Below are 24,798 nucleotides of genomic sequence, written 5' to 3'. Positions count from 1 at the left end.
TGCACTAAGCATTGCTTGTTGTCTCTATGAACGTGCCCTTCTTGCTGTCAGTTTTTGCCCTGATCTATCCCCTGGGTTTAGGATCCCGTTTAGGATGTTTCGTCTCGCCTACGTACGATATCAAGCAGCTGTGAGTGTGATGCTGCCTGGTGGGTGTGACGCGGTACGTGGTCCCGCGAACTCTACACACTGTAAACACCTTCACCTATCTACACCTCCGCTTCTTTGTCGATCTTCCGTAGTTTTTCAAGTTGCCTTTCACGTTTCTATTTCTTCATCCCGTAAACAGAAAGTCCCTCAGACGCGTCACCATCCGTTCTCTGTGTACCTATAAAAACATGCTTCACATCCATGCATTTGGCGCCTTGCTGCTCTGTCGGTGTCACTGTCAACTAATATCGTCAAAAGTTTCCGCCGTAAGAGCGCCAGCCTCACTTCTTTCGCTCCTTTCGGTCAGTATTTGCAGACAGCTAGCAACATTGCAGAAAGACACTCCAGATTAAAGGTTCCACTTTTGCCCAACTCAAACAAGCGTCGTCTGCTCGGAAGGCTTGAACGGACATAGGTGGCGCTGAAGTAAGGGAGGTTACTCAGGGTTTAAACGGGGTAAAACAAATAGGATATCAGTAGGTACTGTTTATAAGTACGACGCGTTTTGACGCTGGTCCGTTTTGAACTTAATATCACAAAGTTGAGACTCTCGAGTGAAAACGGGACTCAAGTCAGCGTAACGCTTGATAAATTGATCATTCCAGCCGAGTGCACGAAAACCGGAGTATCGATCTCTAGTACTGGAGGTCCCGAGATTCCAAGTGTCACTTAGCACATCGTATCAGGAACAAGGGTATTGATGTATGTTTTCACATTCTGATGCTAAACTTTCTTACAAAGGCAGCCTTCAGAGTCCTTCGCGTGGAATCCAGACATTACTGTATTGCTAACCACTTATACAAGGTAAGTTATATAATATGCGACTGGCACGTTCTCTGTCCCAGAACGTCACGTGCCATCGAACGCCTGTACTGTAGCAAATCTGTCGTATATTTTCCTAATTTTTCACGATTAGTGTACGATTCTCAGAGTCTACCAAATATTCCCAGTGGCCTCATCATGCCAGACAGTATCTGTGTAGTTTGAAATGCAGTTGTGTTTTAATTTGTAATCTAAGTCCTAACCTAGTCCAGCATGTATAACTAGAGTAGAGGACTTTGCTCTATACCAAGGTGTGCTCGGGCATGGCCTGGAATACGAGGTTATTTATCAGTCATTCTCAGTTAAGTTGTACAAATGCTGTCGGACTGGTTACAGGCCCCGCTATCCATACCGTGAAACCGTTTTTCCTATGAAATCGACAGTATTCAATAGTCAGATGTAATAGAAATTTTTGGTAAACTACAATAGTCACAAACATTTGAGAAAATATTTGAAACTGACTGTTTCTTTACAGTTGGTTATGATTTTCTTGCTGTCGGCAAAGCATATTGCCGTCAATGATTCTCTTCTAGATAATACTAATTACTTACAAGTCAACGTAATAAACCCAAATAATGAAATTTCAAAGTGTGCTTTTATATTTAAGAACATACAAATCAAGAATGAGAAAGAAACAAAAAGAATTTTTTGTTTTAATTTTGTCGGTAGAAGTAACGTAATTTACGTTATGGTAACTGATGTACATAACATTTACTACATATATACAAGTTTAGCAAGTAAAATGGGTTGTATTCTATGCCGAACACAATATTGCTTGCAAAACAAATGTCAACTGATCAACAAGTAAAATTAATAGAACGAACTAATCCATTTTATCTTCAGTTATTGGAACGATTTTTAAGGATGTAATCCCAATGCGGACGGTCACAGTAAAATAAGTCTCATGGGAATCGATGCTGGCCCTGATCCATTTACATGGATAGCATAACCGTGTATGTTTCCAAACATTAAATCACCAAAACGGAGTAATGTGGCCCTCATCCTGGAATTTAATATAAGGATGTAATTTACGTTTTGTAATTTACGTTTAGTAGATGTTCAGAAATCCCTAGTAAGTGCAAAAGTGCACCACAAATACCCTATACAATCACACGTTGGAAGCAGTGGTCATTTCAGCACCTCATTCGAATGTGAACTTTGATGAACCGGAGTTTCCTGATTCATCCTGAAGTAGAATAAGTTTTTTCCAATGATAAGGATGACTGTACTGTTTTGACACATGCTGTATAATAATTCCAAGTTACATTTTTGCAACATTACGATAATATATTGATTACTCAGTTTAAATACTTTCATAATTCAGACATGATTTATGAAACCCATTCTTTGCCTTCCATGCATGGCCCTGTAACGTAAATTACAAGAAGTGTGACGTAAATTACTTTTCATTGCCTCTACATTAATCTTTTCTGTATAAAGCACAGGTGTATAAAGTAAGCTGAATATTGAAAGATATTGTTTCCTATCAAGTGATAAAGCAGTAAACCTGTGATTGGATCGCGGAGATTTAAATTTAAAGATGTAAACAGAACTAATTTCAGTGTTTGATTATTTATTGATGTAGTTCTTTATATGATACTTGTGAAACTGCACACAATGATGATAATACTTAAAAACATGCATGTTTTATCCTTAAACAAATGGCTATTGGGATACTCTTCAAAGTAGTGATGTTATTTGCATGCATTCATAATAAAGCATTTATGAAGTCTAATATTAACTGTTAACGTAAATTACATTACTTTATTTGGGATTGTGTGGAAAGTGGTATTATGTTAAATGATGGAATCTATACATTATTGCTTGAATTGTGGTCATCTATTACAGATATTATAGCTAATTCTCAAGCAGAGAAAGAAAGAGAATACAGAGAACGGGAAAATCAGAATTGGGAAACAAATGGAATAGGAAAGAATTGGAACGTGTTAAAAGTATTATAAGCAGACCAGTACACTGTTTAGAGCTGAAAAAAGAAAAATTAACCTTTAGCGAAAAGAAACAAAAAGAAATGTCAGAAAATATGGAGAAAATGTAAAAGGCATTCTAGCTACTATGACCCAGAATGAAGCGACTGCAGAAGTTGTTCTACGGGAGCCTGTAGTGACTAAAAGGTCTGATGAGAATGGTGTTTCCAGTACAACACACGGACCAGTGATTTTAAGCTACCTGCTTTTATTCATATACAAGTTTCTGTGTTTTATACGCTCATATATCGCCAAATGTTCTTCGAAAACCTCTGCTTTGGTCCTTGCTTATGATAGTATAACCAATGACCATTTATATTTAAAGTTGCAATTGTTGACTGGTAATTTACGTGACACTGGTATTTTGATCAGGGTCTAATGTTCAAGGTCAGGTTAACCAAAAGTTGTTGGTTTCATTAATTAGTTGTCAATTTGAAAAAAAACAACTTCTAAATATAGGCATTTAAGAGTTGCACCTTTTGTCATTTGGTATTGTTTATTTGTATCAAAATTAATGAAACATTGTAATTTACGTCACTCAAAAAGAATGCGTTGTTATCCAGATGACTGTTAAGATCGTTTGGACCAGCATGTGAGATTATGCGAGACAATACAGTATCACAAGGACAGGTGATAATCAAATATGAAACGCAGCAATTCTGTTTTAGCATTATCGATGAGAAAGCGTATCAGTTTTAACAATGTCATTTCCTTTCATACCCAGTATAAAAAAATCTGAAATAATAAAGTACATGCCCGGATGTTCATATTGCTTTTCCACATAGATGACATGTGAAACTGTCTATCTTATTCTGCTGTTTTTGAAAATATCACTGTATTGCTAGTTGAAAGGCAGCTGGTCATTGTGGCTTGGGTGTCGGCACGTAAGTTTCATTGTAACTTCAGGGTACAGTAGTATAAAGAGCTGTTGCAGGGTAATTGTCTGTGCCTGAGTGTTGAATATTTAGTAACAGGTTCTCTAATGCTTGTACTTCATGAAAAGTAATGCAATATACCGAACATGAAACATTTTTTTCCCGCGAGTTTCCACTGGCAATTGTACATTTTAACTGAGAATGGCTGTTATATGAACTAGCTCAAAACTGGTCAAAGTAGTCTTGCCAATTTGATCATCAAGGCATATTTCTCTGCCTCTAGTTCGAAACAGACGAATGAGAAATAAGATTTGAAAACACAAAAAAACAAGTATTACGCTTTATACTCAATATGTATTCATCATCACTAAGTTTCGATCACATGCTATAGATTTTATAACTTCTTTATTATTTACAACACGACATAGCCCAGAAATGTTGTGGTGTGAATTATTAAGAAGTTGTAAATTCATACCATGCGTTGTTATGTTATCGTCCAACTTCAAATGCCAATCAAGAATCAGGAAGTGTATCGCCAGAAAAATTGATCTTTGAAATTCGTTGTCATTACTCTTAGCATAAAGTCTTTTACCGAATTTTGTAAGTGATACATATAAAAGATGAAAATTTATAGATGTCAACTTTTTTATATGAGGAGCACAACGATTCATTTCATCTGGTGAATATATGATGAAGTGTTACAATATACTCCCAAACATCATACACCTCATAATAAAGAAGTTGGCATCCATAAATTGCCCCCTTTTGTTTGTGTGAACACACTTGAAGGGTGTCCTCCCATTATGCAGACAGGATTATAGCCCAGGAAAGCCACATTTATGAAAAGCAGAGTTGAAAATGGTGTGGCTCAATTCACAATGGGCATGGTTGAGTGATTGTATGAATGTGTCTCTCCTGGCAATGCGCTAATAGCTAATCCATGTTACAATAATTAGTGGGTATCTAATATTGAAATATTCATTATGTAAAATTCATTGACTTGTTATGCTTTTGTGCAATAAGATATCTATGTCAATGCCATAGTTCACTAAGTTCAATTTTCATTGACTTGAACAGTTCCCCAACTTGGTCTGTGTACTAAATGTGGGGGAGTTCTGGTTCTTCAGAGATCTGATATGTGAATCCATATTCTTATATTTCTTCTTTCTGGTTGGGGAGGTCCAGTGAGCTGACAATCTGAGGATGAATACTTCTGTTTGAGACTGCTCACGTTGAAACAAGGAGATGATCTCAAAGATGTTGGGGTTGCACTTATTGCACAGCCTGTTGATCTTGATGTGCCAACCCTCAAGATGATTATGAATTTAAGAAAGTGTAATCCCAAATCTAACATGTTACATTTGAGCACTTTCTAAATGGCATTGTGTGTTCATAGTTTTCGGCTGTGGGAGCCAAGCCAATTTACACTTATATAGAGGGGTACACAAAGTCCGCAGTCTAGACTACAAGTTGTCCGACTTCAATATTTGTGGATACCGCAGTGGCTGAGTAGGTTAAACGGCTGACTTTGTGTGCTGGCGATTAGGTGCCTGACGCTGAGGGTGTGGGTTCGATTCCCGGATGGGTCTCAACCCCCAAAAGTACTAGGATCTGTACTTTACTAAGTAATCCCAAATATAACATGTGTTACTCAAGATGATTGTTTGTAGTAGTGCTGTAACGATGCATCAAACTGTCGATGGATTGCAGGGGTGGAAATAACCCATTGCCCGACGTCCGAGTCCAGTGTTTTTTCTGTCGGGCAAGCAAATTTGTATATCACACTGTACCGGTGTCCAGTTGACTTTCCAATGTTAATTATGTTGTTTATTTAAAAAAATCAACAGGAAAACGGTCGGTATAGTGGAAACATTATCAGTGCAAGTGACATTACACGTGCCACTGTACCGGAGTACACTAGCAATTTTAAAGTTATTTCCACCCCTGGATTGCAATTCTTGAGTCTCTGATAGCAATTAATTGATGGAACAAATGAAAAACTATCATTGCATAAGTATGACTATCGATAGTTTAATAATTAAGATAATACAATCATAATAAAAACACAAGAAGAAAAAACTGAAGCTATATTATTTACTTTGAAAGATGTCCGAAAAGACATTAACTTGAATTTAAAAACAGTTGATTTTCATAAACATTTTGGTATAACCTCGTCTAACGGGAGTTGGCACCATCAAATTGAAAACATTGTCAAAAAGACATCTAAAATGATTGGAGCATTTCAGAAGTTAAAGTTTCTACTAAATAGAACAACATTCAGTTTTTCTCCAGGAATTATTTCCACTTGTAGTAGGCAACCAGACAAGTTATGAGTTAGAAACTCCAATAATTTTAGTCAACCATGTACAAGACTGAGGTACTCAACATCATCTTTTATTCCATCAGCAGTTAAAGTGTGGAATGATATTCCCTTAGCTATAAGAAATAGTGACTCTGTTGCATCATTTAAATCTTATATCCATGTGGAAGAAAAATGTGCACCTAAATATCATTCATATGGAATACATTAATGAAGTTAAATGTTTTGCACACAAAATTAAGATATAAGATGAGTACACTTAATTGATTGATTAAGAATAAATATTTAAAAAATGACGCATCATGTCTGTGTGGCCATGGATGTGGAAATGTTTTTCATTATTTCCTTGAATGTCCATTGTATACTATTCAAAGACAGAAACTGTTACAATCTTTAGAAGGTATTGTTAAAATTAGAACGCTGATTGGTATTAATCGTATCATACATGGCAATGCAGGTCTCTCAGTTACTGAAAATCAGAATGTTTGCAAATGTGTACATATCTATGTCTTTCAAACAAAACGTTTTCTCAGTTAACTTCTGTTGTACACATCCTATTATTGGGAGAGGGTTTTTCTAAGTTGGATAACTTGTGCCCAATCCTTTTCTTGAATGAATAAAAGCCGTGTTGGGATGCTATGAATGCCGTTTTGTACGCTCGGCGACCATTCTCATGCGCTGTTGTAGCTGATATGCGAGTTTTGTTTCCATTTCAAACGATTTGTCTTCCGTTACAGATGTATTGTTTCGGTTTTAGAGGATATTGTTGCAGTTTTTGGTGATTTTTGTTCTGTTTTGGTGTATATGAGTTCAGTTTTGATGATTTGTTGACCGTTTGTATGGTAGGCCTGTTTTTAGTTCAATCTCTGTCAATCAACTGTCTGTCAAATGGGTGTCTGTCAGTTGGGAGATAACCACATGAAACTCTCTGTATTAATTACTAATTAAAAGAATGCTTGTGTCCCTTACTCCACCTTTATTGTTTAAAATGTTAAGTTACTTTTATTGAGGTTACACATTGACTTCTTTGATGGGCATTTTAGAAGTTGAGGTGATGAAGAATGATGGTAATTTGTTTTTTGGTTTTTTGTTTGTTGTAATAGGTGCAGCCATAATATGGACAGTGGTATACAACTAGTAGGAGCAACCTGTCAGCCTACTGAAACTTGACTTATTAAGTTTGACTTATATTGCAGATGACTGACAGTTCATCTAACACACAGGAAACTGACTCTTCCCAATACTCTGTGCTAAATGTCAATGACTGGTCTGAGAACTGGCAAGCTGGAAAAATCGGCTTTCACAAAGACATTGAACACCCGTAAGTAGTAGTTAAGTATGGTGGGTGAGTAGATATTGGTTCAGGATGGTTAAAGAAAGTTGTTTATAGTATATGATCTTTGGTGTAGCAATCTGTGTATATCTCCTCAAAAAGACCTTGGTTTTAGAAAGCTGTGTATATAGCCCCTGTGTATAATCCTTGGTTTAGGAATCCTTTATAAAGCAAATGAATATGATCCTAGGTTTAGGAATCCCTTTATATAGCCTATGTATATGATCCTGGGCTTAGGAATCCCTATTTATAGCCCATGTGTATATGTGATCTTGGGATTAGGAATCTATCTTTATATGATCCTGGAGTTTAGGAATGTGTGTATTGATCTTGGGATTAGGATATCCTTTATATAGTGTGTATGATGGGTTTAGAATCCCTTTATATAGCCTATGTATATGATCCTGGGTTTAGGAATCCCTTTATATAGCCTATGTATATGATCCTGGGTTTAGGAATCCCTTTATATAGCCTATGTATATGATCCTGGGTTTAGGAATCCCTTTATATAGCCTATGTATATGATCCTGGGTTTAGGAATCCCTTTATATAGCCCTATGTATATGATCCTTGGGTTTAGGAATCCCTTTATATAGCCCATGTATATGATCCTGGGTTTAGGAATCCCTTTATATAGCCCATGTATATGATCCTGGGTTTAGGAATCCCTTTTATAGCCCATGTATATGATCCTGGGTTTAGGAATCCCTTTATATAGCCCATGTGTATGATCCTGGGTTTAGGAATCCCTTTATATAGCCCATGTATATGATCCTGGGTTTAGGAATCCCTTTATATAGCCTATGTATATGATCCTGGGTTAAGGAATCCCTTTATTTAGCCTATGTATATGATCCTGGGTTAAGGAATCCCTTTATATAGCCTATGTATATGATCCTGGGTTTAGGAATCCCTTTTTATAGCCCCTGTGTATGATCTTGGGTTTAGGAATCCCTTTTTATAGCCCATGTATATGATCCTGGGTTTAGGAATCCCTTTATATAGCCCCTGTGTATGATCCTGGGTTTAGGAATCCCTTTTTATAGCCCATGTGTATATGATCCTTTTATAGGGTTTAGGAATCCCTTTGTATAGCCATGTATATGATCCTGGGTTTAGGAATCCCTTTATATAGCCCATGTATATGATCTTGGGTTTAGGAATCCCTTTGTATAGCCCATGTATATGATCCTAGGTTTAGGAATCCCTTTATATATCCACTGTATATGATCCTGGGTTAAGGAATCCCTTTATATAGCCTATGTATATGATCCTGGGTTTAGGAATCCCTTTTTATAGCCCCTGTGTATGATCTTGGGTTTAGGAATCCCTTTTTATAGCCCATGTATATGATCCTGGGTTTAGGAATCCCTTTATATAGCCCCTGTGTATGATCCTGGGTTTAGGAATCCCTTTTTATAGCCCATGTATATGATCCTGGGTTTAGGAATCCCTTTTGTATAGCCCATGTATATGATCCTGGGTTTAGGAATCCCTTTATATAGCCCATGTATATGATCTTGGGTTTAGGAATCCCTTTGTATAGCCCATGTATATGATCCTAGGTTTAGGAATCCCTTTATATATCCACTGTATATGATCCTGGGTTTAGGAATCCCTTTATATAGCCCCTGTGTATGATCTTGGGTTTAGGAATCCCTTTATATAGCCCATGTATATGATCCTAGGTTTAGGAATCCCTTTATATAGCCCATGTATATGATCCTGGGTTAGGAATTCCTTTATATAGCCCATGTATAATCCTAGGTTTAGGAATCCCTTTATATATCCACTGTATATGATCCTAGGTTTAGGAATCCCTTTATATAGCCCATGTATATGATCCTAGGTTTAGGAATCCCTTTATATAGCCCATGTATATGATCCTGGGTTTAGGAATCCCTTTATATAGCCCATGTATATGATCCTGGGTTTAGGAATCCCTTTATATAGCCTATGTATATGATCCTGGGTTTAGGAATCCCTTTACACTTGTTCTGGAGTATGTTGTGTTAAACACGGTACAATAAACAGCTAAATAATCAATGATAATCTCTTTATAAATTACTATATGGCTTTTAACCATTTTGTTGTAAAGACACACGCATTAAAACTAACACAAGTGGCGCCAGTGCATTCACTAGGATTTCATCAGTGATTCATATCATATATCATTCCAGCCTTCTCGTGAAGTATGCTGATAAGCTGACTGGTGGGAAATCTGCACAGAAGATTCTTATACCTTTGTGTGGCAAATCTATGGACATAAAATGGTTTGTATCTAAATTTGAATGGCTTCATAGAAATGGTGAGATCCATGACCTGATGGATCAGATAATGAAAAGATTCCAGATTTCATTCCCAACTTTTAATACCATATTTCCCTATTACAATATAAGTCAATATAAATGTAAACAATCGAGTCTTGACCAATCAGGGATCAACAGCATGAGCATCGATCTACACAATTGGGATATGATGACATGTGTCAACCCAGTCAGCGAATCTGACCATCTGATCCTGTTAGTCGCCTCTTACGACAAGCATGGGTTACTGAAGATCAATTCTAACCCAGGCCTTCATGGGTCTATTACAATATAAGAGGCTCGCAGACAACAAGTATCAAGTGACACTGTGCATTTCAGCAACTGGCCTAGGAATGTTGCATGTTGCTTCAGTTGCTGACAACAAAAACATCTCGTTTGATTGGTATTTAGGATGTTAAGGGATTTAAGTGATTGGAAAGTTTCTGTATAGATTCTGACACATTTAAAATACATGATAAGAATCCTCACCAAAGCATTGCAATAAACAAGAAGTTGTCATACGCCGTAATCTTTATCTCTGCATAAGAAACATTGTGTGACATTCAGCAAGTTTCATATTGGATAATTGTGATTGATGTAACAAGTCCACAGTTTCCTACTACAGCCTCGTCTCGATATGGCTGAAATATTGCCGATGTAACATTAAATCTTAACTCACTCACTCACTCCTACTACAGCCATGACCATAACACAAGATGAGAAGTTAGGTATTGTGCATGCAAAGTGAAGTAATTGTAATTTAATGTAAAACTGACAATTCTGTTATCCCCTGAACAATAGTCTCGACAGTGTTGTGGTCCCATGTGGCCGTCTCAGCGTGCTGTAGTAGATGGAATGTTGCAGGGTGACCGTCTCAGCGTGCTGTAGTAGATGGAATGTTGCAGGGTGACCGTCTCAGTGTGCTGTAGTAGATGGAATGTTGCAGGGTGACCGTCTCAGTGTGCTGTAGTAGATGGAATGTTGCAGGGTGACCGTCCGTGCTGGAATGTTGCATGCTGTAGTAGATGGAATGTTGCAGGGTGGTCAGCATGCTGTAGTAGATGGAATGTTGCAGGGTGACCTCAGCGTGCTGTAGTAGATGGAATGTTGCAGGGTGACCGTCTCCAGCGTGCTGTAGTAGATGGAATGTTGCAGGGTGACCGTCTCAGTGTGCTGTAGTAGATGGAATGTTGCAGGGTGACCCGTCTTGCTGTAGTAGATGGAATGTTCCTCAGTGCGCTGTAGTAGAGGGTGCAGGACCGTCTCAGCGTGCTGTAGTAGATGGAATGTTGCAGGGGACCGTCCGCCATGTGCTGTAGTAGATGGAATGTTGCAGGGTGACCGTCTCAGCGTGCTGTAGTAGATGGAATGTTGCAGGGTGACCGTCTCAGCGTGCTGTAGTAGATGGAATGTTGCAGGGTGGCCTCAGTGCTGTAGTAGGTGGAATGCTGTAGTAGATGGAATGTTGCAGGGTGACCGTCTCAGCGTGCTGTAGTAGATGGAATGTTGCAGGGTGACCGTCTCAAAGTGCTGTAGTAGATGGAATGTTGCAGGGTGACCGAGCGTGCTGTAGTAGATGGAATGTTGCAGGGTGACGCGTCTCCGTGCTGTAGTAGATGGAATGTTGCAGGGTGACCGTCTCAGCGTGCTGTAGTAGATGGAATGTTGCAGGGATGGACCGTCTCAGCGTGCTGTAGTAGATGGAATGTTGCAGGGTGACCGTCTCAGTGTGCTGTAGTAGATGGAATGTTGCAGGGTGACCCGTCTCAGCGTGCTGTAGTAGATGGAATGTTGCAGGGTGACCGTCTCCAGCGTGCTGCAGGGTGACCATCTCAGCGTGCTGTAGTAGATGGAATGTTGCAGGGTGACCGTCTCAGTGTGCTGTAGTAGATGGAATGTTGCAGGGTGACCGTCTCAGCGTGCTGTAGTAGATGGAATGTTGCAGGGTGACCGTCTCAGCGTGCTGTAGTAGATGGAATGTTGCAGGGTGACCGTCTCAGCGTGCTGTAGTAGATGGAATGTTGCAGGGTGACCGTCTCAGCGTGCTGTAGTAGATGGAATGTTGCAGGGTGACCGTCTCAGTGTGCTGTAGTAGATGGAATGTTGCAGGGTGACCGTCTCAGCGTGCTGTAGTAGATGGAATGTTGCAGGGTGACCGTCTCAGTGTGCTGTAGTAGATGGAATGTTGCAGGGTGACCGTCTCAGTGTGCTGTAGTAGATGGAATGTTGCAGGGTGACCGTCTCAGTGTGCTGTAGTAGATGGAATGTTGCAGGGTGACCGTCTCAGCGTGCTGTAGTAGATGGAATGTTGCAGGGTGACCGTCTCAGCGTGCTGTAGTAGATGGAATGTTGCAGGGTGACCATCTCAGCGTGCTGTAGTAGATGGAATGTTGCAGGGTGACCGTCTCAGCGTGCTGTAGTAGATGGAATGTTGCAGGGTGATCGTCTCAGCGTGCTGTAGTAGATGGAATGTTGCAGGATTGCTGACCAGGGACATACTGTCGTCGGCGTCGAGGCCGTAGAGCAGGCAGTGCTGGAGTTCTTCACTGAGCAAAACATAGAGTACAGCAAGGAAACCCTTACAGACATTCCAGGAGATGTATACAAGGTAGGTAGAAGAGTAACTTACTCGTGAAGATCCAGGTTAGAATTAGTCTGCATCAACCCATGCTTGTCGTAAGAGGCTTCTAACGTGTCAGGCTTGTTGACTTGGTTGACACATGTGTCATCGTATCCTAAATGCATAGATCAATGCTCATGCTGTTGATCACTGGGTTATCTGGTCTAGACTCGATTATTTCAGACCGCTGCCATATAGCTGGAATATTGCTGAGTGTGGCGTAAATCAACCAAACTTCCTCTGGTTTGTCTGTTTGTTGTCAGCGAGCCTGACCACCCGATCCCTTTAGTCGCCTCTTACGACAAGCATGGGTTACTGAAGAGCAGTTCTATCCCGGATCTTCTCGGTTTTCCCCAGAGTAAGTAGCACAATGAGACATGAGAGGAGTTATACAAGGTAGGCAGGGAGCTAGCTGGACAGTCCGACATGAGTGGTCATATCTGATTAGGTAAACATGCACTTTTAGATTCACCAGATGAGCAAGGCACAATATTGACTTTCACAAAGGTCATACCAGAATAGGAGAACACTGGAGTTATCCCCCTTTGTTCATCCCACCATTTAGCTATTGCTCTTTGCACCAGCTTCATGCAGTGTTCATGGTCATAATAAGTAGCTTGCTTGTCTAATGGGAGGTATTGTCACACAATAAGCATCTCTGGTAGTGACCAAGTTAGATCACTTCCAAGGGCAACTGCATTTTTCAGTGTTTACTGGCAGTTCTAGATGGTTTCATTCAAGTATTTTTCCTATGACTGGGTGGGTAGTTCTCTTGATTGATTAGCTTTATTAAACTTTATAATTTACTGTTGGAATCTGTCCTGAGCATATAATTTTTTACACAATTTATTCTTTTTGTGTAAAAGTGTAAATGAGCCTTAAAAAATAATTGTTCTCTGTGTATGTGTGTATGCGTCTTTGTTCATGGTAATTGTATTTGTTTCATTAAATAACAGGAGTCTTGACATAGGGAGGGAAAATATAGTGTTTCATGTCCATCTGCTAATAAAGGATGCAGATAAAGTTGGGAAACAGATATTTATACACATGTGAGAACAACAATAAGGCGGACGAAGAGTTTGATTTAACCGTGAAGATCAGGGTTGAATTGGTCTTCAGTAACTTATGCTTGTCGTATGAGACAACTATCGGGATTGGGTGGTCAGACTCGCTGAATTGGTTCACACATGTCATCGTATCACGATGCTCATGCTGTTGATCACTGGATTGTCTGGTCCAGACTTGATTATCTTCAGACCGCCACCATATAGCTGGGATATTGCAGAGTGCAGCGTTAAACAACAAACCAACCAACTATGATTTTGTTTTGAATTAGTCATCCCTCGCAATAACGCTCTTTGCAGTACCGTAGATTCGGTTCAACTGTGGGGTAAAGGATGGCTCCTCAAAAGTTGTGATTACATGTTGCGTAATGAGATTAGAGCGATGATCTAATAATCTGTCTATTACAACGAGTGTTCTCCATATCAAATTGGGTAACCTCCCAAAACTTCGACAGCCATATCTTAGACAGCTTAAAATAACAACAGCAGTGCACTAATCCTTAATGCTTGACAAGGGTACAAGAATCTGTATCGAAACGTCGCACTCACGAATAAAAAGAAGTTGTTATCCTTAAAGTTTGTTCCATATTAAACATAACCTTATGTTGCTGCATTATCTTTTGTTTGAATAAAATTAATGAGTTCCGCTGTTTGAACTTTCAAAACTAATTTGACCATCACACATGCCGTGTGTTGTCATTGAAGTAACAGCATAGCGGATTTGTGTTCAGTCTTCATCTGGAGTGGAGTCCGGACAATAACCGGGAAATAATCAGAATCAACCAAGAATTTAAAAAAACAAACATTCTCAGCACAGACAGACTGAAACAAAGCACCTCGTAACAGTTTAAATCAAACTATAATTGCATTCAAAGTAGGGGTGAGTGCTGAAAATATTGTCAGTATAAGAGTTCAGGTTGCAGTTGTTTTCTACCACACATGAATTTCATCATAGCATCTGCAAAAAGCAAAAGTCAAGCTTATACTGTTGCGATAAAATTGGCCCTGTATGTTACAGAATGTGAATCATTACACTGATTACAGGGATAGAAATGCCACATACTGTGAGAATGAGAGTGCCACTGATTAACAGTTGGGTGGGGTGCAGAAATAGGTTTTGAATCATTTTAGTAGGTCAAATTTCATCGCATTTTCCAATGAATGAATACTGATGTGTGCCATTAGGGCACATCAAAATATTTCATCCATGCCATTTCAATATATACCATGCCATGATATGCAAATGAAGCACTATTTTGATCCCTGCATTTGAATCTCAGATGCCTAGGAATGTAATAATATTAGTGCTGGAGTCTTTGAGCGAATCACGTTTATCAATGAGCTAGGAATACTAAGCAACATCAAGTTAACTTTAGAAAGTAGGGTTCTTTTTCTTTCTTAGATCAACAGATAGGCAATCTTAAGACTGCAACGTAAACAACATACTCGCGTGCGTGTCTCAACAAGAAACATCCTCAGTCGTCTTGAACCCTGTTGTGTTTGTAAGATGTTATGATTGTGCCTCGATATCACCCACATGAGTTTTTTGGTGGGGTTTACGATTAAAACCGATTATTGATCGATTGCTGATTAATCACTGAGCTCTGATTATCGATCTGCATATTGTGAGTGATAACCAGAAATAGTAATAATTCTTTCATCCCCAGGAACAAAGCAAAACCCACTCTATGGCCAGACTAGAGGTGTGAAAATATGGTGAGGCACAATATGGTGTGGTATCCTGATAAATTGCTTGCAATACGATTGGTATCCCAATAGAGCACTTGTATTTCACAAGTTCATATACTCTCAGTACAGAGCCGCATTTTTACACCACTAGTGTTGACATGTCTCTTAATTTGTGGGAAATGCAGTGTTCACGAATAGCTTCAGACCCTCAGACAAATCATTACACCACTAGTGTTGACATGTCTCTTAATTTGTGGGAAATGCAGTGTTCACGAATAGCTTCAGACCCTCAGACAAATCCGTCAGATTCGCTGACGGTCAGATGGAAGTCGACAGCTTGCCGGCCCCAGTGACCGACTGTAAATTTCACAAAGACTTTGACTGAAGTTGTTTTATGTGACATGTGACACTTGTTTCCTGTTTATAAATTGTATGCTTTTTAATCATTTCAATGCCAGTTACACTGACTGAGTTTAGTTTTACGCCGCTTTTAGCAATATTCCAGCAATATCACGGCGGGGGACACCAGAAATGGGCTTAACACATTGTGCCCATGTGGGGAATCGAACCAGTTACAAGACATGTTAAATCTGAAATGTTCTTCTGTGGGTCCTGTGAATTTTCAGTGGGTCAGACAGACATCTGAATCTTACAAGATCCAACGTCCTGTTACTTTGAAACACCATTCGTGAACACTGGAAATGTGACATCATTGTGTCTGTCATTGTCTCGGTCATTGTCTCGGTCATTGTACTAGTTTAGTTATCACACATGTATCATGGTATCTTAATGACCGATGTCCATCTTATATGGACATGAGAGTGGATCAAACTGAGCTACTCAGTGAGAGGAGGTTGATCCTTTCTTGTCATGTTTGTGGCAGTTTCATGAAATACATTGTAAGTGGATCATTTACAAGAGGTTTACAGCAAATATGTTCAGAAATTCATCGCACACAGATGATGCAGTAGAATTGGTGATTGAATGGATATGGAACAGCCAGTGTCCTTCAACACACCCCTAGCATGAAAGTGTGACTGACTTTAGTTCACAAGGCTTTTTCTGTCAAAATTTAACATTTTCTTTCAGAGTAGTGATGGCCGGATCAGTGTGTACAGATGCGATGTGTTTGACTTCAACAGGTATGTGGCTATGAAATAATCTACCTTTAAACTAACGTGTGTTGAATTCAGCTTGCAAAGTCTGTAGAATCTCCTGAGCTGATGCAGTTAGAAATTACTGAACAGAGATGTGATTCTCTATTATTGATGTTGATATTTGAGTTTAGTCTGGGGTTGTGTGAACTCAGTACCTTCATGACCTGTCCCACATCGCCAACCTGTCCCACTGCCCTATCTTCCCTACTGACACAAAGAAGACACCAACTACTGTTTACAGCAGCTGTAAACCCATCAGTCACCCAAGTTGAGTTTAATACAAGGGCTATGATCAGGGCGATAGCCACTGACTGAGACACTTGGCTCGGAATCTTCAGCTGTTAGATTACTTTGCAAAATAACATTAGAGATAGCAGTGAATGAGTATAGTTTTACGCCTCTTTCAGCAATATTCCAGCAATATCACGGCGGGGGACACCGGAAATGGGTTTCACACGTTGTACCCATGTTGGGCATCATACCCGGGTCTTCCGTGTATTGAGTGGATGTTTAAAACATTAGACTACCCCACTGTCCCTAGAGATAACAGGGCCCTTGAAGATCTGGGTTAGAATTGATCTTCAGTAACACATGCTTGTCGTAAGAGGCGACTAACGGGATCGGATGGTCAGGCTCGTTGGCTTGGTTGAGACATATCACTGTATCCCAGTTGCGTAGATCGATGCTCATGCTGTTGATCACTGGATTGTCTGCTCCAGACTCGATTATTTACAGACCGCTGCCATATAGCTGAAATATTGGTGAGTGTGGTGTAAAACTCACTCACTCACTCACTCAAGAAATTGCTTTGAAAAAACAATACTCGCTGCAAAAATCTGCCAAATCGCTTTATTTATAGATATGTTTAAATATTATGACTCAGACTTTATGTTTGATCTTAACACAAAACACAGCTCTAAGATAAGAAGATTGACACCATCCAGTGCAATAATACAACCCAAGCCCTATCCACTGTATTATCAGCAAGTCAGGAAAAAATATCTACTGGAGGGAATAGCCAAATATCTATATAAAAAAAATAAAAATAAAAATGTCTCAAAATATTACTTGTAGATCATTTCTTCAAATCACTGCATTTGAAACTGTTTAGCATGCTGAGCTCATTCACATGAAGATCACAGAGAGAAAGATAAATAATATAATAATGTGGAGGGAATTGTTGTTTCTGTCTTTAGGTTTGAATTTATTTAACCAAACAACATTATGTTTAATTTGTTCTGGATTTTATTGGTGTTTTTGAATATATATGTTTATATTCTGTATGTATATAATTGGAAACTCATTTGGTATTTTGTCAGTCTGCAGTTAAAACGTGTCTAGTATATAGGATTCTTGCGTCTGGGAAAAGTTTATTGTTTTGCAGGGGGTATTAAAATGCGCTTCGTCCGTGCGTCTGTGCACATTCATATTTTCCGGAGGCAGAACTTCAAAACTGTTCACTATTTCTTGATAGATCTGGTGGTGTATTGGTCCCTTTTGGATTTCTGTTTAAAATATTTTTTTGCATTTCCATGGCAACAAGTTCGGCTTTGACTGACTTTGGTGGTAGTGTTCTTTTCTGGAGCAGAACTGTAAAACTGTTCAATATTTCTTCTCTAAACTTGGCACATAGATTGGTCTGGTGGTGTACTGGTGCCTTTTGATGGTTTTTGATTTCTGAATAAAATATTTTTGGCGTTTCCATGGCAACGAGTTCAACTTTGATTGAATTTGGTGGTAGTGCTCTTTTCCGGAGCAGAACTTTAAAACCGTTCACTATTTCTTCACCAAACGTGGCACAAAGATAGGTCTGGTGGTGTACTGGTACCTGTTGGTAGTTTTGGAATTCTGAATATAATATTTTTTGTGTTTCCATGCTTACAAGTTTGGATTCAACTGAATTTGGTGGTAGTGCTCCTTTCTGGAACAGAACCTAAAAACCTTTCAATACTCTCCTTCCACGTTGCCATATACACACCAAAACATTTGACATCATCATAACTAGTAGACATATTCATGAAGAGTATGTTGCCATTGCTATTTATCTTCTTGTTTTATAGAGAAGCTCACATGATTATTCATAAAAAGGCATTTAACTGTATATTTCTCAACAACCATGCAGCATTTGCATGTCATATTATTTCAGGGGAACAAACAACTTGAGAATCACTTCCACAAATGTCTGAAAGTTATTATGCTGTTGATCCTTCAATTCCAATTGATGGTGTAATTGACTGTTACATGCTTCTAGAAAGACACCTGCATTATTCCATGGTTTATGGATATCTGGACACTTGCTAGCTTTTTCAATAGAACAATCTTCCACAAAAGCAGACACTTAAGTCCTTAGACAAATGTAGTGTTTTACATGTGCATCCCATATGCATATAGAATGAACTTTGAAAAAATATATTGCATCCTTCCAAGATGCACAGTAATGATCATATATCTTGACAATAAGTATTTGGTGCTGTAGGTTAAGTACAGATCAAGTCTTATAGTACAGCACATAACCCAGGTACATTACTTTACAGAGCCAGCCTAATATTTGCTGTGGAGTAGCTTAAAGTTACTGACCCGGAGAATATTGGCCTTCAGTAACCCATGCTTGTCGTAAGAGGCGACTAACGGGATCGGGTGGTCAGGCTCGCTGACTTGGTTGACACGTCATCAGTTCCCAATTGCGCAGATCGATGCTCATGCTGTTGATCCCTGGATTGTCTGCTCCAGACTCGATTATTTACAGACCGCCGCCATATAGCTGGAATATTGGTGAGTGTGGTTCAACTCACTCACTCACTTAAAGTTAATTTTGGGGTCCACTTAATGCTTACTTCTGTAGGTCAAGGGAAAACCCTACATATATCCCATTCAACTGTTGTCCACAAGTTCTGCCCCAAAGCATGTCGTTCCAATAAATGATGGACATATTTTGTTTCCATTACAGATCGTACAAGGACAAGTTTGATGCTGTGTATGACAGAGCTGCTCTGGTAGCCATCAACAGGGATGACAGGGAACGGTACGTGGCCAGCTACATAGGACTGTTACCTGCTCAGATACAGGGGCTTGTTACTAGACCAGGATCTTATACATGGAGGTGTCATTAAACCCTGCTTTAAACGTTGTACCCATCTGGGGAAATGAACCTGGGCCTTCGATGTGGCAAGCGAACACTTTCACTTCAAGTCTTCCCCACCACCCCTGTTCTTATACATGGATCTGTTATTACAATTTCTGTTAATTCATGGATATGTTACAACAATCTGTTTTCATACATGGATCTGTTAGTACAATTTGTTCAATATGTGGGGGTGCGGTGGGATAAAGTGGTTAAAGCATTTGTTCGTTAGGGTGAATACCCGGGTTTGATTCCCCAAATATCTTACAAGTGTGAAGCCCATTTCTGCTGTCCCCAGTCATGATTTTGCTGAAACATTGATAAAAGTGGCGTAAAGTGATAGTCACTCACTCTCATACATGGATCTGTTAGAAAATTTGTTCTAATACATGGATCTGTCACTACAATTTGTTCTAATACATTGATCTGTCACTACAATTTGTTCTAATACGTAGATCTGTCACTACAATTTGTTCTAATACATTGATCTGTCACTACAATTTGTTCTAATACGTAGATCTGTCACTACAATTTGTTCTAATCGTGAATCTGTCTCTACAATTTGTTCTAATTTGATCTGTCACTACAATTTGTTCTAATACATGGATCTGTCTCTACAATTTGTTCTAATACATGGATCTGTCACTACAATTTGTTCTAATATGTAGATCTGTCTCTACAATTTGTTCTAATACATGGATCTGTCACTACAATTTGTTCTAATACATAGATCTGTCACTACAATTTGTTCTAATACGTAGATCTGTCACTACAATTTGTTCTAATACATGGATCTGTCACTACAATTTGTTCTAATATGTAGATCTGTCACTACAATTTGTTCTAATACATGGATCTGTCACTACAATTTGTTGTAATACATGGATCTGTCACGAGTGTCACAGTTACTTCTAGTCCAACATATGGTGCCTTCATTAACCAAGACTAGAGTATATACAGTCACAAGGCTGCCTGTCAATGGTTCATGGACCGCGTAACTTATTTACATTCAGATATGCCACATTGATGAAGTCCTTATCAGCTCCAGGTTCCAGGATGGTCATCGTAACGGTGAACTATGATCCAGCTCTCCATCCAGGTTAGTACTTGGAGCAGTAGGTCATGCATCAAGTTCAGTAGGTCATCAGGCAGATAAACACACAAGGGGAGTAAGCTGACCACCATAAAATCTTAGCAAGGTAAGGTGACAATTCTATGGTGTCATACACTATTATCAGATACTGGGACACAACATATGCCATTCCAACCAAACAGCTGGGGAACAATGGATACTATCTCAATGTGAATCATATATGTGTGAGCAATATATGTGGTGTATTCAGTTTTAATATCAGATTTGACAAAGAAGAAAAGATTTTGTTTTTAAGGGTATCATATTAGGGAGTTTCATCCTTGTTTCTGATTTGAGCAAGGAAACATAATTTTGCCAGAAAAGCCCTCAAAAGAAATAAAAGATTCAACATTGATGCAAAATGTGTATCCAGGAATGTTGCCTTCGCTCTTCCTGGTTGTCATTAAGAAATACAGTTTGCTTTACCCCATTGTAGATTGGCTCCATGCATGCGTCCTCGTCCTAACTGTACATTATTACACTATACAAAGGGGTAGAATGAACTGTATTTCTTTTCTAAGATGCCAAATTTAATACTTAATGAGGCAAAAACACCTCAGAAAAATGACAGTGTCAATTATTGACCTAAATTAACAATCCTGCATTCAGTGCTAACTGACGTGCTGTTCTGTTGGCACGCTTCTCTCTCTCCCCCCCTCTCCCCCCCCCCCAACATTAACACTCACATTACCATGAAAACAAGTGATAAACAGTTTGAAGACGGTTTAAGATCAGGTGAAATATAATCTCTATGTAATTTGAATTAAATGTTAGATTATCGTAAACCATATGGGACATTATGACTGTTGAATTTCTACTTCCAATATAAGTTTAGATCAGTACATCGAGATGAAACTGACTGGTCACCTGACATTCCACGGATGCATTGTGGGACTGTAGACATAGTAGACTGTAGTTCCTCAGTCAGCAAATTTGCCATGTCGCTGTTTAGTTGTGAGTTGAGCTAAGAATTTTTTCTGTAAAAAAAGTGATGCGTGATGTTTTCACAAGTGATGTTAGCCGAGTGAAGCAACTGCAAGCCAAGAAACGGTGTGCTATGGAGTTAGTTGTACTGCAGGAGACAATGACAATGGCAATGACAACTGACATGCATCGTAATGTCGGTTACCAAGGGTATGTTAGATTACAAGGGGGCAGACTAGAATAGCGTAGTGACGTAGTACAAAAGTGTACTTTATCGCCTTTTTAAGTACAGTCTGCGCCATTGATCTTTTAGCAAAGCATGTTAGAATGTCCAGTCCACATATTTAATACTGTATCTAAAATGGTCTAAACCATGGTGACCCGTGAAGGTCCAGGTTAGAATATTGATCTTCTGTAACCCATGCTTGTCATAGGAGGCGACTAACGGGATTGGGTGGTCAGGTTCGCTGACTTGGTTGACATATGTCATCAGTTCCCAATCCGCAGATCGATGCTCATGCTGTTGATCACTAGATTGTCTGCTCCAGACTCGATTATTTACAGACTGCCGCCATATAGCTGGAATATTGCTGTATTGCTATCACTCACTCACTCTAAACCGTGGTTCACTCATTCTCACACACAGCTGTCTGATTCTTGGTTTTAGGTCCACCACACTATGTGGAAGAGGAATTGATTCCAAAGTTGTATGGTGAGTTGATGATGATGATGATGATGATGATGATGATGATGTATAGATGGTACCAATGTTGATTTATGTAATGTTGGTGTATGCAGATGCTGTCATGCGAGTTGTTTACAGAAGTATCTGTGAGGTTAGGCCTACAGAAGGAGAACTCTTGTATTCCTGCTGTGCTGGTGGTTTGTTCTTGAAAGATTAAGTACAGAAAATGGTTTTAATAACTGAGAGCATGAAACTTTATTAACTTTTTATCAATGAGGCTAAATGAATCTGATGCTGGATGAGTAGAAAATGCTATCTATTTACCTGGCAGGACAATTTTGGAGTGTGGCATTTTGCGAGCCGTGAATTAGTTCAGTATGTAGATCTTGTCTGTGTTACAGGTAGTCAGTACAATGTGGAGCTCTCTCTGTACTACAGGTAGTTACAATGTGGAGTCTACAGGTAGTCTGTACAATGTGGAGCTCTCTGTCTGTGTTACAGGTAGTCTGTACAATGTGGAGCTCTGTCTGTGTTACAGGTAGTCTGTACAATGTGGAGCTCTGTCTGTGTTACAGGTAGTCAGTACAATGTGGAGCTCTCTCTGTATTACAGGTAGTCTGTACAATGTGGAGCTCTGTCTGTGTTACAGGTAGTCTGTACAATGTGGAGCTCTGTCTGTCATGTCAGTACAATGTGGAGCTCTGTCTGTATTACAGGTAGTCTGTACAATGTGGAGCTCTGTCTGTGTTACAGGTAGTCTGTACAATGTGGAGCTCTCTCTGTGTTACAGGTAGTCTGTACAATGTGGAGCTCTCTCTGTGTTACAGGTAGTCTGTACAATGTGGAGCTCTGTCTGTATTACAGGTAGTCTGTACAATGTGGAGCTCTGTCTGTGTTACAGGTAGTCTGTACAATGTGGAGCTCTCTCTGTATTACAGGTAGTCTGTACAATGTGGAGCTCTGTCTGTGTTACAGGTAGTCTGTACAATGTGGAGCTCTGTCTGTGTTACAGGTAGTCTGTACAATGTGGAGCTCTGTCTGTGTTACAGGTAGTCTGTACAATGTGGAGCTCTGTCTGTATTACAGGTAGTCTGTACAATGTGGAGCTCTGTCTGTATTACAGGTAGTCTGTACAATGTGGAGCTCTGTCTGTATTACAGGTAGTCTGTACAATGTGGAGCTCTGTGTGTGTTACAGGTAGTCTGTACAATGTGGAGCTCTGTCTGTGTTACAGGTAGTCTGTACAATGTGGAGCTCTGTCTGTGTTACAGGTAGTCTGTACAATGTGGAGCTCTCTCTGTATTACAGGTAGTCTGTACAATGTGGAGCTCTGTCTGTGTTACAGGTAGTCTGTACAATGTGGAGCTCTCTCTGTGTTACAGGTAGTCAGTACAATGTGGAGCTCTCTCTGTATTACAGGTAGTCTGTACAATGTGGAGCTCTCTCTGTATTACAGGTAGTCAGTACAATGTGGAGCTCTCTGTGTTACAGGTAGTCTGTACAATGTGGAGCTCTGTCTGTGTTACAGGTAGTCTGTACAATGTGGAGCTCTCTCTGTATTACAGGTAGTCTGTACAATGTGGAGCTCTCTCTGTGTTACAGGTAGTCAGTACAATGTGGAGCTCTCTCTGTATTACAGGTAGTCTGTACAATGTGGAGCTCTGTCTCTCTGTGGAGCTCTCTGTATTACAGGTAGTCTGTACAATGTGGAGCTCTCTCTGTGTTACAGGTAGTCTGTACAATGTGGAGCCTCTCTGTATTACAGGTAGTCTGTCAATGTGGAGCTCTCTCTGTATTACAGGTAGTCTGTACAATGTGGAGCTCTGTCTGTATTACAGGTAGTCAGTACAATGTGGAGCTCTGTCTGTGTTACAGGTAGTCTGTACAATGTGGAGCTCTCTCTGTGTAACAGATAGTCTGCATAATGTGGAGCTCTCTCTATGTTACAGGTAATCGGTACAATGTAGAGATCCTTGAGCGTTCTGACAGCTTGGAGGAAAGATGGCGAGAAAAAGGACTGACCTACTTTGATGAAGTAGTCCACTTTCTCTCGGACAAATCGTAGCCGCCATGTAACCAGGAGCAGGTGACTACTCAACACAACTGGATTGTGGTGGTCATCCTACTGAACCTATTTAACCTGGATTGATCCATATTAACCAGAGGCAGTTCATGTGCATTTGTAGCTCCTTTGACACTTCAAAGGTAAACGTGGCATTAAAACTCTTGGCAGACAGACATTTTAAATAGCATAATATGCAGATGGCAGGATACACATGGTTAAAGGCATAATGAGAATGCATCCCTTGAGATATTTAAAAGGCTGTTCTTCAAACATTATATTATGTAAGAGATGGTGTGAATGTTCATTAAACAGAAATGTGTTCATATTTTCTGGGATATATCCATGTCTCAGAACCTATTCGTGAGATTGATTGAATGACTAAAGTGATATTTTTTATGATTTATTACAAAGTTATTTTGAGGCAAACCTAGTCTGGCCTGTGGTCTTGGTGTCAATAAACATGTCATACACAACCTGTTTGATAGTTGGTGGACTTTGTTGTCAGATGATGCCAGCATTGGATTCCAGGAATATCATATGTCTGGAACTG

The 24,798-nt window shown here is 39.5% G+C and overlaps 1 protein-coding gene across 2 annotated transcripts; it reads left to right on the top strand.

Annotated features, from left to right (window-relative positions):
* The first annotated feature begins 612 nt into the window (after positions 1 to 612).
* LOC124292306 (thiopurine S-methyltransferase-like) lies at positions 613 to 24,725 on the top strand. 2 transcript variants are annotated; one of them, XM_046729378.1, is made up of 9 exons: positions 613 to 844; positions 7,349 to 7,473; positions 9,666 to 9,758; positions 12,270 to 12,399; positions 16,254 to 16,306; positions 19,269 to 19,343; positions 20,456 to 20,541; positions 22,166 to 22,210; positions 24,133 to 24,725. In XM_046729378.1, the coding sequence occupies exons 2-9, from the start codon at positions 7,349 to 7,351 to the stop codon at positions 24,246 to 24,248; spliced, it is 723 nt and encodes a 240-aa protein (XP_046585334.1). In that variant the 5' UTR covers positions 613 to 844; the 3' UTR covers positions 24,249 to 24,725. The 2 variants fall into 2 exon arrangements, with proteins under 2 accessions (XP_046585334.1, XP_046585333.1); XM_046729377.1 differs by having other exon boundaries at positions 613 to 954.
* The last annotated feature ends 73 nt before the right edge of the window (positions 24,726 to 24,798 follow it).

The sequence above is a fragment of the Haliotis rubra genome, unplaced genomic scaffold (genome assembly GCF_003918875.1).
Source record: "Haliotis rubra isolate DU_JTF1 unplaced genomic scaffold, ASM391887v1 Scf512, whole genome shotgun sequence".
Classification (NCBI taxonomy): domain Eukaryota; kingdom Metazoa; phylum Mollusca; class Gastropoda; order Lepetellida; family Haliotidae; genus Haliotis; species Haliotis rubra.
This window is presented reverse-complemented; position numbering and strand designations above follow the sequence as displayed.

Excerpts from the sequence above, each read along its gene's own strand:
- LOC124292306 (XM_046729377.1), top strand. The coding sequence starts at position 871 with ATGCTAAACTTTCTTACAAAGGCAGCCTTCAGAGTCCTTCGCGTGGAA. Across the intron at positions 12,400-16,253 it reads TTCCAGGAGATGTATACAAG|AGTAGTGATGGCCGGATCAG; the intron begins GTAGGTAGAAGA and ends ATTTTCTTTCAG. Across the intron at positions 20,542-22,165 it reads TGATCCAGCTCTCCATCCAG|GTCCACCACACTATGTGGAA; the intron begins GTTAGTACTTGG and ends TCTTGGTTTTAG.